At 40.4% G+C, this 13,214-nt stretch overlaps 2 protein-coding genes across 3 annotated transcripts in view; one reads left to right on the top strand and one right to left on the bottom strand.

The window, feature by feature from the left end:
- LOC138963192 (transmembrane protein 161B-like) overlaps window positions 1-593 on the bottom strand; it is an 8,423-nt gene extending 7,830 nt beyond the window's left edge. Inside the window, exon 1 of the mRNA XM_070335240.1 lies at window positions 195-593. The gene's annotated coding sequence lies outside the window, so the exon portion shown is untranslated. The remainder of the gene's footprint in view (window positions 1-194) is intronic.
- The window catches only part of LOC138963191 (armadillo repeat-containing protein 2-like), a 32,118-nt gene continuing 19,269 nt past the window's right edge, over window positions 366-13,214 (top strand). The window contains exons 1-9 of one of the 2 annotated variants that reach the window (XM_070335237.1): window positions 366-485; window positions 4,881-5,109; window positions 6,118-6,190; window positions 8,140-8,335; window positions 8,752-8,914; window positions 9,876-9,964; window positions 10,432-10,524; window positions 11,511-11,686; window positions 13,098-13,200. In XM_070335237.1, coding sequence (XP_070191338.1) covers window positions 4,895-5,109; window positions 6,118-6,190; window positions 8,140-8,335; window positions 8,752-8,914; window positions 9,876-9,964; window positions 10,432-10,524; window positions 11,511-11,686; window positions 13,098-13,200 — 1,108 coding nt within the window. In that variant the 5' untranslated portion in view covers window positions 366-485; window positions 4,881-4,894. Of the gene's footprint in view, window positions 486-4,880; window positions 5,110-6,117; window positions 6,191-8,127; window positions 8,336-8,751; window positions 8,915-9,875; window positions 9,965-10,431; window positions 10,525-11,510; window positions 11,687-13,097; window positions 13,201-13,214 lie in introns of both variants that reach the window. The other variant, XM_070335238.1, reaches the window with a different exon arrangement.

The following is a 13,214-nucleotide window of genomic DNA, read 5'->3' as shown; positions in this document are numbered from 1 at the left end:
CTGACCACCGAAGCAGGAATTTTAAATGACTTTGCCCCATTTGAACTTGAGACAAAACTTCGGTTGTGATGCTTCAAACTCAGTAGGCTATCTCTATACTTACAAATGCTCATGACTGTCTCTACTTCCAAACATGTATTAACACTACCAAAAAGGATTCACCACAATGCACTTTTGAATATTCATTGCATTACCTTTATAGCAGCTCCAACAGCGATCGACGAAGAATTCAGAAGCGCAACAGTGCAAACGATTACTCCATGCACGCCTTTCAAGCAGACAGCAACCGGAAGAGTTTTCCGAGCGTGCGCATTGAACTATTTCCGCCTCCGAGGCATTCCTGTCTCCAGCAAAGCTTTATGTTGATAGAATCATACGCTGTTTTACTTCTCAATGTGCATGAAGACGCCTATCGAATGAGGAAAATGAGGAAAACGACAGCTGCGTGCTTTATATAAAGCTGATTACAAGACCCAGTTTTCACGGTAAGCTGCAGAAACTTGATTTTAAAAGCGAACGTGTGGTTAGCGACCGTCAGCGTCCATGACTTCAGCGGCGAATGTCATACTAAGAATTTTGACGATTTCTGGTAACGTTTCGTTGCTGAAGGTTTCTTCTACTGTTAGTCCTTGTGCGCAATTTTATCAAGCGTTTCTTCAAGTTCACCTTTTCTTTCCCTTGAAAGAATCACTTTGATTTGTGCACAATGTCGTACCGGTCTTTACATTCACACTCACAGTTGAATATTATGCCACACTTAAACCAGTTGAGTATATGGAGGACAGTACAGACACACATAAGAATGAATTTAAGTGCTAAATTCAGCACCCACTTTCAGTCAGCCATGGAAAACAGATCAAGGGCTGAAGTAATATTTAGTGCGTTTTTAGACAGGCCTATATCATTATATGTCTTGGACCCCTCTGTTTTCTTCTTCATATTACTTCGTCTTTCTTTGAATAGTTGAAGGGTCGTCCATCTTCCCCGACTGACATCACACTTACTGGGTAAAGACATGTGAGAGTCATGAGTTACACTTTTGAAGCTCATTGACTAAACTCCTTTCGAAGTACACCATGGTCACCCTTGATTTTTGTCGGAACTGGTGACGCTTCCCCCTTCACCCTGAAAACCTAGTGTTCAAGGAGGCAATCGGGAGGGAGATAGAGTTGGATTGAACATAGCTGGTCCAGCATCTTGCATGCATGGTTGCCCACTTCAATTGCAGTTGGGACACTTCCACCACAGGCCTGAAAGTCCCAAAAAGGGTGTACTAGAGCTAGCCTTTGGCTAGTGATTCTGAAAATGTACTACTACTAGCCAGAGAGCAAACTTTACTAGCCAAACCAACAATTTGTTCCAGCAACTTTACTCACATTCGGCGAGTAGATATATATACATTTTTTTTGTTTTTTTGTTTTGTTTTGTTTACTCGCCAGTTACATGTTTCTGCTTGCCATGGCGAGTAAAATACTCGCCACTTTCAGCGCTGCACCATTGTGCAATTCACCTCTCCTGATGGACCTCAGCTGCCATTAGAGTCTGTTGCATTAGCTATCAAAGCTCATTGTTTAAGCTCCTTTCTCAGCACAGCTACTACTGTCTTTTCTTGTCAGAAACAATTGTGCCTCCAAGTCCAAGCCTCAGCAAGACACTGGTTCAAGTTCGTAATCGGGAGAGGTGGATAGATGTATAGAGCTTTTCTTTGTTAGGTAGCCTTCCCTTTGAAGGAAAACTGCCTTGAGATACACACTAAGGCTTTCACATGCTTGCAAAGCTTCCAAGCTGTTATCATTCGTCCAACTGTGTACATTAGACAGCAATGAAGCATGAAAGCGAGATTCCTGAATGTTTGTTTGCAATTCTTGCAGGATTATTCCCAGTGGGTACAGTAAACAAGGAATGCAAACATTATACATTTTCTCACATGGCATGGCCGGCAGTTTAAATGCATGGTACAGGGTTCGTACGCTCCTTGAATCTCCTTGAATCCCCTTGAATTTTCAACCCCCCTTTTCAAGGACCTTGAATCTCCTTGAATTTGGAGAAAATGGTCATTCTTGTGTTTAACCTCCTTGAACCTCCTTGAATTCTGAAGTGCAGGCAAACAAAAAATGTTAATATTAAAGTTTTTCAGCAAAATGAAGGAACTTGACATTTTTGTTCGTTGCTGGAACGGGCAGCAAGTCCAAACGGAATACTACGCTTCCAAATTTCTTGGACATGCTTATGTGAACAGCTCAGATCATGGGTAATTTTAACACCTTCACATTTAAATGCTTATTTTATAGCCATCCATTGAATTGAGAAGAAAACAAAGCATACTAAACTGCTAAGCATGAATCAAACAATAAGAAAATAAAAAGAACCAACAGCATCGTTTTGTATGTGTGGGCAGTAAACACGTTTTATTTACAAAACACGGCGGAAAATGGCGACAAATTTGTTGCACAGCGACAGGTCACTTTCTTTAACCAAGGCCAGTACTTTCATACATGACAAAGGAAAGCAAATATGGCCTGAATAATAAAGTTATAGTGTTCCTTTGCGTGTCTGAGTGATAAACTGTTTTAACCAACTATCTTCTGAAACGTAATTGCACTCAGCAGATTTGTCTTCCGCTCATAACTTTCGTGTCACACGGTCTTTGCGACAAACAGATAGATCGCATTCTCGCAGAAAATCATTGACAACACAGACCAGTCATTTTTAGCATTGCATTTGGGAAGGGCTACTATTATAGTGTGTTTTAAGAAAGAAAAACATTACAGTATCGGCAGAACACGACCAAATGAGTTTTCGTGTCACAGCGTTATGGGCGTGAGATTGTGTTCTCACACTGTAGCAAAATCATTGACAACACAGACAAGTCAGTTTTAGCATAGACATTGGGAAAGGCTACCATTATAGTGTGTTTTAGGAAAGAAAAACATTATAGTATCAGCAGAACACGACCAAATCATGACAAATGAGTTTGCGTTTTGGGCGTTATGGGCGTTTTTTCACACTGCAGATCATATCTCAAAAACTACGGAGTGGATCTTTATGAAATTTGATATGGATATTTTTGACTGGATTTTCTCATAGAGGGTTTTTCCGTTTATTGATAGGACAGTTTGATGACGTCATATTTTACCGTTTGCCAAAAGGTCGAGGCAGCACTTTCACAGTTACAGTTTTTCATCAATTTGATCGAATTTCTTATCACACAATCTCAGATCTAGGCCGGATTATGGGATTGCATTTCAGTTTGGTCACTTAAAGTTTTGTTATTGAAATGTTTGTTCGAAATATGTCATTTTTTCAAATTTTTAAAAACTAATATTTGAAACAAAAAATTTATATTGGTGTATTCCCTATTGCGTCCTGTATCTAAAACTATATAGTTTTGTTGTTTTGTATTGATAATTATGCTTAAAAATGAAGAAAACCGATAAATAACCACTATCTTTATTTATGAATAAAGACACTTAAAAACAATTTCTATCTATTCCTTACCATTTTCTGATTCCAAATATATATAGTTTCATGGTGTTTGACGTTGAAAATAGGCTAAAACTTAACAAACTCGGATCGTTGAATGGAAATTATACTTCCAAGCTCCGTGCAGCTGACAACATGATAAAAACACGTCATTTCAAGTGTGGAACACGCTCATGACGTCATACTGAAAGGTGATGAATTATGGCTTCACCTTGCGATGTTTCATTTCAAACATGGTAACATTTTTAAAGGGGTTTCTTTCTCAGATTTCTGTTTGCCCTCTGTCTGTCTCTCTATGTCTCCGTCTGTCTGACTGATTCAATTAAATGTGTAATTACTTAGTTTTGCAAAAGTCAAACTAAGTAGGATATACCTAATTGATTCAGGTCTCTAAATTCTTATTGTAAAATTGTGAGTTTTATTCAAAACAAATTTAATTGGTGTTTTAAACTCAATAATGGGGCATGCTGTGATGAGTAGAAGAATGTGTGCTTACGAGCAGAAAAAGCCCATCAAAGTCAAGAATCGTGTTTTTCTTTTTCTATTTTCACCTTGTAGCTTCATACAGACACTAAGCAACAGTGTAGTTCCACTTCCAGTGCAATATCTTGTACTTTAATTTTGACCATCTGTGTAACACTTTATTGACCCATGATCTGAGCTGTTCACTTATGCAACCACCCTGATTGATTCTCTGGAGCCTGCCATGGTGGAGCTGGGATACCGGAAATACTCCTTGAAAACTCCTTGAATACTCCTTGAATTTCACTGTCAGGTGTCTGTATGAAACCATTGGTACATATTAATAATAAGAACACTGATGTTTTTGATCTGATACTGATGGCATGAATGACAAACATGTTTTTATTTTTAGCAAGATTGTTTTTCCTCTCACTCTAATTTTCCTGCTCATACAGCTATTACAGTCAGTATGGCGACTGGTCAGATAATTACAATTGTTTCATAACAAGTAAACAAAGAAACAAACAAAGAAACAAACAAGAATTCAGAATTTTTATTTTTATGTTACATGTTGTAGCTTCTGCCTCACCTGAACTGTTGTCCTGTAAATATGTGCTGTTAAAACTGTACGTGATGAAATCAAGCATCAAAAACAGTAACACCACATTATTCTGGTAATATATCTCACTAAGAACCACACAGGGTTTGCTCTGAATACTGAGGCCAGCCAGTAATGTAAGCACATAGATTTGAACACAACGCGAGACATACTGATTTAGACTATAGATGTGCAGCATTAAACAGGGCCAGAGAAAAGTAACGATAGTTTCTCTCCACTGCCATCTTCAGCCTCGACCTGCGAACATTAATGAGGATACGGACCCTCCAGGGCTCCGGTTACAATATTTATATCAAACTTTTGTTTTTCTCCACAGGCTGAACAGGCAGCATGGATTTGAACTCCAAGTCCAAGCGGCCCACAAACCAGCCTTTCTACAAGCCGCCAGAAAACAAGGCTACCAGTTCCCAAATCATCAGCGAAGCTCGGACATCCTTGAGGAGTTTGGGCACCAAGCGACCTTTCACCCCTCGCGATGAACAGCGCCACCTGTTTCCGTCGTCCACCAACAGGAATCCTGAGTCTCGGCCTCCTAGCTCTTTCAGGTATGTATGAATAAAATGTTGTGTGTAAGATGTTGTTTAAGATGTTGTTAAAGTCTCTGTGTGTGCGTGTGTGTGGTGTGTATGTCTTTGTATGTTTGGGTATGTCAGTCTCAGGGAGGACATTATCTATTTTTTGAGTCACTTGAGAAAAAGTGACTCTATGTAATCGGTCAGTGTTAGTCTGTCCGGCCGGCTGTCCGGCCGGCCGGCCGTCCGGCCGGCCGTAGACACCACCTTAACGTTGGACTTTTCTCGGAAACTATCAAAGCGATCGGGCTCATATTTTGTTTAGTCGTGACCTCCAATGACCTCTACACTTTAACGATGGTTTCGTTGACCTTTGACCTTTTTCAAGGTCACAGGTCAGCGTCAAAGGAAAAATTAGACATTTTATATCTTTGACAAAGTTCATCGGATGTGATTGAAACTTTGTAGGATTATTCTTTACATCAAAGTATTTACATCTGTAGCCTTTTACGAACGTTATCAGAAAAACAAGGGAGATAACTAGCCTTTTCTGTTCGGCAACACACAACTTAACGTTGGGCTTTTCTCGGAAACTATAAAAGTGACCGGGCTCAAATTTTATGTGAACGTGACTCATTGTGTTGTGAATAGCAATTTCTTCCTGTCCATCTGATGCCTCATATAATATTCAGAACTGCGAAAGTGACTCGATCGAGCGTTTGCTCTTCTTGTTATCGCAGTGTTTTACTAGTTTAAATGTGAAAAATACCTACGTTAACACAAGAAACCAGACACCTATCTGTTGATATTTTGTTTGAATTTTTCCCCCCAACTAAAATATATGATGCAATTACAAGAAGGTTTGATTTGTTTTTGACAACTCAGGGGGAGAGAATGACCATTATGTGTGAGAGCCGGGACTCATACTTCTAAAGAATTACTGGTTTAAATCAATGTGTCTGCGAGTGCACTTGAGTATCTGCTCTTTCTTTGATCTGCATTCTTGGTTTTCAGTGAACATCAAATTACTTCCCTTTGCAGCCTCAATTCGCGTCATTTCGAAGGACCAGATTCGAGGCCGGTTTCAGGGACCAGGTTGTCTCCCCTTGACTATGTGAGTTTTCAATGTTTGGTCCGTTCCAAGCATTATTATATGTAGCTAGATTTTGATGATTATTTTATGCGCATATTTGGGGTAAAAGTGGATGAATGCAAGAGAGATGGCATCTGGGAGAAGCTGTGGCTTTACCAGTTTAGGCTACCTTCAGCATCTATTTACTCTGTGAGGGAGGAGTGGTAGAAAGAGAGAATTGAATTGAATTGAATTGAACTTTATTTTACAAGGATTAAGATTTAAGGCTACGCCTTTTCTTACAATCTGTACTTGGGACGCACAGACACACAATGATAAAATTAAAAAGTTAACGACAAAAAGAGGATTGAAAGTGAGAGAGAATGAGAGAAACAGAGAACAGCTCAGTACAGAATAATGGCAGAAGGGAGAGGGGATGGATAATCCAGACAGAAAATTGACAGAATACAACGAGAGGTACAGGTGTTCTCGATCTTACTCGGAACAGTTGCAAGTTTCATTTCATATTTCTGTTTTTTACTGCTCTAGCTGTTGTCTCCTTGCACATGTTATGCGTTCTTTTTACATTTAGTCAAGTTTTGACTAAATGTTTTAACATAGAGGGGGAATCGAGACGAGGGTCGTGGTGTATGTTTGTGTGTGTAAGTCTTGTCTGTCTGTCACTCTGTGCGTGTGTGTGTGTAGAGCGATTCAGAGTAAACTACTGGACCGATCTTTATGAAAATTTACATGAGAGTTCCTGGGTATGATATCCCCAGACGTTTTTTTCTTTTTTTCGATAAATGTCTTTTATGACGTCATATCCGGCTTTTTGTAAAAGTTAAGGCGGCACTGTCACACCTTCATTTTTCAATCAAATTAATTGAAATTTTGGCCCAGCAATCTTCGACGAAGGCCGGACTTCGGTATTGCATTTCAGCATGAAGGCTTAAAAATTAATTAATGACTTTGGTCATTAAAAATCTGAAAATTGTATTTAAAATTATATTTTTATAAAACGATCCAAAATTACTTTTATTTTATTCTTTATCATGTTCTGATTCCAAAAACATATAGATATGTTATATTCGGATTAAAAACAAGCTCTGAAAATTAAAAATATAAAAATTATGATTAAAATTAAATTTCCAAAATCGTTTTAAAAACAATTTCATCTTATTCCTTGTCGGTTCCTGATTCCAAAAACATATAGATATGATATGTTTGGATTAAAAACACGCTCAGAAAGTTAAAACGAAGAGAGGTACAGTAAAGCGTGCTATTCAGCGCAGCGCAACCGCAACAGCGCTGAACAGGCTCGTCACTTTCACTGCCTTTTGCACTAGTGGCGGACTACGGTCATTGTGAAAAAATGCAGTGCGTTCAGTTTCATTCTGTGAGTTCCACAGCTTGACTAAATGTAGTAATTTCACCTTACGCGACTTGTTTCTTCTTATTTATTTTTTTTACAATTTCAAGTACTCACGTGATGACAATTCTAACACATGTGGGTTTGTATTGTGATGCGACTAAAGCATGCACTAAGATTCCAAACTCCTGCTGTGGCGTTGTTGAAAAGAGACACCCCTCTGGCAGTGATATATCTCAAAATGCACATTTGTTTTAGTTTGGACAAAATGTCACAGTTGTGGTTTTATAGTTACAGTGGAACCCCCCTTTTAAGACTGCCAGAAGTTAAAATCAAAAACAACACCTGGGTCTTATAACAGAGAAAGAGTCTCAAAAGGGCCGTTATTTGGCTAATGTTGTAAGAAGTCTGAAATTTGTGGGGAGCTGGATGGGATATTAAAAGGAGGGTTCCACCGTGTTCTCTGTATTCTCACCTGCACGGATTTGTTTCTTGACGTCGCACGAGTTTTGAGTTTTGAGTTCCTGCTTGCTGTGGTGAGGCTGCACTGGGTTAAAAACTCGGCGACAGGGGAACATTTCAGACAACTGTGTTTTTGACTTGGTGAAAGCCCCTTTCACAGGCCCCTCCGAAGCCAAGTGCCGCCGACCTTGAGAACATCCTCCCTCCGAAGCCACCAGCATCGGATCCGAACCGTCCCATTCAAGGCAGGCGTGGCTCGAACGCTCGACATCGAGTTCACACTCAGCAAAGTGTCGACAGCGCCCCCGTGAAAGATGGAGCAGCATCACCCAGCGGATTTGGTTCTTTGACTGATGGTAAGGGCAGCCTATGCTTTCGCCAAAGCAGACTTTCAAAATGCCCTTGCAACAGCCATGTCCCAAAAGAACTTGATGCTCATAACAATTGTGCTGTGTACAAACATCAGTCATTTCACCTTAGTCAGATTATCTTTTGAGGGAGTTAACAAACTAACAAACAAAAATTTGATATGGTCAGCCGTTTGCAAAGTTTGTTGATTCTTTCTTTCTTTCTGCATTGTTTTCTTTCTTAACTTGGTTCATTCTTTCTTTCTGGTTTTTTTTTCTTCTTCTTTTTTTCCCCTTTATGTCCGTCTTTCTTACTCTCTTTCTTCCTGTTGTTCTATTTTTTTTCTCTTTCTTTCTCACACTGCTTTTTCGTAAGCTTACGTGAAAGATTTTGTTAATCTTGTTTACACCTTTGTGTTTAACAGTGAGTGCAGGAGGGGAGCTGATGCCTGGCGACCAGCCAGTGCAGCGAGCTCACAGCGGTCCCAAGGAACGCACACCCATTCTCTCCCCTGAGGAAGGGGGCTTCGGCGATGGCAAAGAACTATCTCGACGAATGTCTGCTTCTATCAGCAGTCCTCCGACCAGGTTGGTGTTAGTCCATCCCTTTGGTGCAAGAAAGTTTGACGTTTTCACAGCTATACTATTGTGAACCAAGTGTTATATCAGTAGAATACTTGTAGTGAATCATCGCTGAATATTGTCAGTGTTACCGAAGTCGTCATGGAAATTTGTCGTAACTAATTTTAAACAGCTTTCCAGAAGAAGGCCAAAACTGATATAGTGTTTGTATGTGTACCTGGTATGGATAGAAAGATAAAAGAATGTTAAATCGTGTATTGCTCATCATATTTAGAGAATATTACTCATGGAGAATGATTTACTTAGTCTAAAGCTGAAAAACATCATAATCGCCATTAATCGAGTCACGCCAAAATTCTTGATGACATCGATATGGAAAAGTTGTGCTGCTGAAGAAAAGAAATAATGGGTTGAGAAGTCAGGGAATAAGGGAATGTTCAATGTACACGCAGATTCAATGATAGCAATTTGAAAAGGTAGTCAAAATTGATTTGACACTGACATGTCCTGAAAATCAGCAGAATTCTTGAAAATTTGTAGTTCTACTTTTTCTGAAGAATAACATGTAATTAATTTATCAAATAACCAAAGGGAAGTAATCACTCTTTATGCATACGGCATGTGTAATGGAGTAAGCGAGAGTTGTACGGTACCCTTCTCCTGGCACCAGAGAGAATAACAAGCATTGAAATGAACAAGAGACTTTCATCCTCAAATAAGGATGATCGCCGCAAGCTCATATGCTCATCATTCTCCACGGCACTCCAACTAACTGCTTGTTATTCTCTCAGGTGCCGGGAGAAAGGTTCCGTACAATTCTCGCTTACTCCATTACACATGTCGTATGCATAAAGAGTGATTACTTCCCTTTGGTTATTTGATATCTTAACAACGCTCTGCCTCATTTTATTTTAAGATGAAATTAATTGTTTCATGCACTGATTACTGGCATGTCTTTTGCCTACAGTGCTGGTAGCAGGGGGAACAGAGAAGGCACAGACTCCCGAGTCAGCAGTGGTGGTTCTCGTAGATCTAGCGCTGGACAGACCAGAACTGGTATGTTATTTCAGGTCTTTGTTTGAAAGTAGGAATGTTTCAAAGAGGGTAGAGGTGTGAGAGAGAGAGAGAGAGAGAGAGAGAGAGAGAGAGAGAGAGAGAGAGAGAGAGAGAGAGAGAGAGAGAGAGAGAGAGAGAGAGAGAGAGAGAGAGAGAGAGAGAGAGAGAGAGAGAGAGAGAAAAAAAAGAGAGAGAGAGTGCGCACGCATGTGTTTGAGAGACAGAGAGAAAGAGTGTGTGTGTGCGTGTGTATGTGCATGCATATGTGTGGTGCATGCGTTGCGTTGCAACACAATGGTCTTTTCTGTATGTTGAGAACAGAAAGATGAAACAGGCACTAATGAAATAATCAGCACATACTGTATTAAGTTTGCTTTGAGAATCCTTTCTCCTGCATTAGAAACAGCACAATGAAGCACTAATAGCAACCCCATAGAAGTTCCTCCATGCTGGTCTGTATGTTTCAGGGAGTGCAGGGCGACGAGATACGAACGACAATGAAGAGTTTTTCACCCAGCAGGTGGCGCCCTTGCTGGACCAAATAGCAGCCATCAACAAAAGTCAGTCCTTTGTCTATCTGTGTCTGTTGCTTTTTCTTAGTCTTTATGTGTGTCTCTCTCTCTCTCTCTGTTTCTCTCTCTCTCTGTCTGTCTTTCTCTGCATGTCTTTGTCTTTCTGTCTGTCTGTTTCTCTCTTTCTCTTTCTCTGTCTCTGTCTCTCTCCCTCTCTGTGAATAAAATGTTCTAAGTCTAAGTCTAAGTCTAAGTCTGTCTGTCTCTCTCTCTCTCTCTCTCTCTCTCTCTCTCTCTCTCTCTCTCTCTCTCTCTCTCTCTCTCTCTCTCTCTCTCTCTCTCTGTCTCTATCTGTCTCTTCCTTCCTTCCTTCCTTCCTTCCTTCCTTCCTTCCTTCCTTCCTTCCTTCCTTCCTTCCTGTCTCAATGAAAAATAAGATTAACCTCCTCACTTGCATTCAGTCAGTTGGGATAACAGAAGCCTGTAAGGCTGTCTGACACTCTGCCCCCCCCCCCCCCCCCCCCCTCACTCCCCTCTCTCTCGCTCCCCTCTCTCTCGCTCCCCTCTCTCCTTCTGCCTGCTTGATTATTATTGCCATCTTTACAAAAAAAGATGCCACAAGTTTAGTGCAAATTGCTGACTTAACAGAAATGATCATAGTCTGAACGGGATTGAAGAAGCTACAACCTTTGTGCATTATGTATTCAACAGAGCAAGACAGTGAGTGACCAGCTCAGTCTCAGTGCTGGTCGGTTATCTGTACAGTTCTGTGGAGAACATTAAACCACTGTCTGGGCAAACATTATTCAATGCATAATGTTCATTGTTATCTGAACACTGATACTTAAATCTGCGAGTATTTTTTCAACAGAGACAGACAGTGACCAGCTGTCAGTGCTGGCCGGTGATCTGTACAGCTTGCTAGAGGACAACAACTGTCTGGGCAAAATACATTATCTAGTGCACGATGTTCATTGTTATCTGAGCAGAAAGACACTGATAGTGATACTTAAGTCTACTATTTTTGTCAACAGAGAAAGACAGTGACCAGCTCTCAGTTCTGGCCGGTGATCTGTACAGCTTGCTTGAGGACAACAACTGTCTGGGCAAACATTTTCGTCAGCGGTCATCCGTGCTCAAGGTCATCTTCCGATTGCTGGACGTGGAAGATACGAGGCTTCTGCTCAAGTTGGCGCGGCTAATCCTTGCTGTGAGTGTGTGTGTGTGTCCACAAGTTAGAGTTCTATCATCTGTCAATAAGTACAAGGTTAAACAGCCATGTGGGTGGATTGTACGAATCTTGTTGTGAAACAAAGCTCGATCAGTCCATCAACGTTTGTGTTTGTTTGATTGAAATGCTTTGTAATTTCCTGAAAGGAATAAACAAAGTAATATTATTGTCAAACCTACCCTTGCAACCACCTATCTAAATCCGTCACTGACACACAACCACTCCAAAGGGTCCATGATGAGTTTTTCTTCTCTATAATGCACCTTTTCGTAGCGACCGCCTGTCTGTATAACAACCACTGTTGGTGTCTGTATAACAACCACTGTTGGTGTCTGTATAACAACCACTGTTGGTGTCTGTATAACAACCACTGTTGGTGTCTGTATAACAACCACTGTTGGTGTCTGTACTGTTGGTGTCTGTATAACAACCACTGTTGGTGTCTGTATAACAACCACTGTTGGTGTCTGTATAACAACCACTGTTGGTGTCTGTATAACAACCACTGTTGGTGTCTGTACTGTTGGTGTCTGTATAACAACCACTGTTGGTGTCTGTATAACAACCACTGTTGGTGTCTGTACTGTTGGTGTCTGTATAACAACCACTGTTGGTGTCTGTATAACAACCACTGTTGGTGTCTGTATAACAACCACTGTTGGTGTCTGTATAACAACCACTGTTGGTGTCTGTATAACAACCACTGTTGGTGTCTGTACTGTTGGTGTCTGTATAACAACCACTGTTGGTGTCTGTATAACAACCACTGTTGGTGTCTGTATAACAACCACTGTTGGTGTCTGTATAACAACCACTGTTGGTGTCTGTATAACAACCACTGTTGGTGTCTGTATAACAACCACTGTTGGTGTCTGTATAACAACCACTGTTGGTGTCTGTATAACAACCACTGTTGGTGTCTGTATAACAACCACTGTTGGTGTCTGTATAACAACCACTGTTGGTGTCTGTATAACAACCACTGTTGGTGTCTGTATAACAACCACTGTTGGTGTCTGTATAACAACCACTTTTGGAGGGTTCCTTGCGTCCTTTTAGACAGGTTTGACTGTATTTTTAATGTTACGTGATCACTTTGTGTTATGCCATTGGTGAGGGAAGAAATAATCAGTCCAATCTGAATCTGTGATGACTAAGAATTAATGCATTGAATCGCTGCTTGTGTGCATCGTTCATTCTCAATCATGGAGGATTTTTCATCACCAAAAGCAGAAACAGAGTTATGGTTTTACAATCTCAGACTTCCAGGATCCAGCTGAAACTATTTTCAATGTTTTTTCCCTACTGCTTCTTGAATCAATTTTATGAATGGCCCAGTTGAAGATTTTCTGAGTCTGCGATTTATATATATTCTTGTCATTTTTTCCAGATGAAGGTTACAGGAAACAATCTCTTGCAAGTGTGTAAGCTGGTTTTCAAGATCGCTCGCAACGAGAAGAACGATGCGTTGTTCTTGGAGGAAAACATTCTTAGTGAGTCTCATTTT

The sequence above is a fragment of the Littorina saxatilis genome, linkage group LG3 (assembly GCF_037325665.1).
Source record: "Littorina saxatilis isolate snail1 linkage group LG3, US_GU_Lsax_2.0, whole genome shotgun sequence".
Lineage (NCBI taxonomy): Eukaryota > Metazoa > Mollusca > Gastropoda > Littorinimorpha > Littorinidae > Littorina > Littorina saxatilis.
The sequence above is the reverse complement of the archived record's forward strand: the minus strand, read 5'-3'. Positions and strand labels throughout refer to the sequence as shown.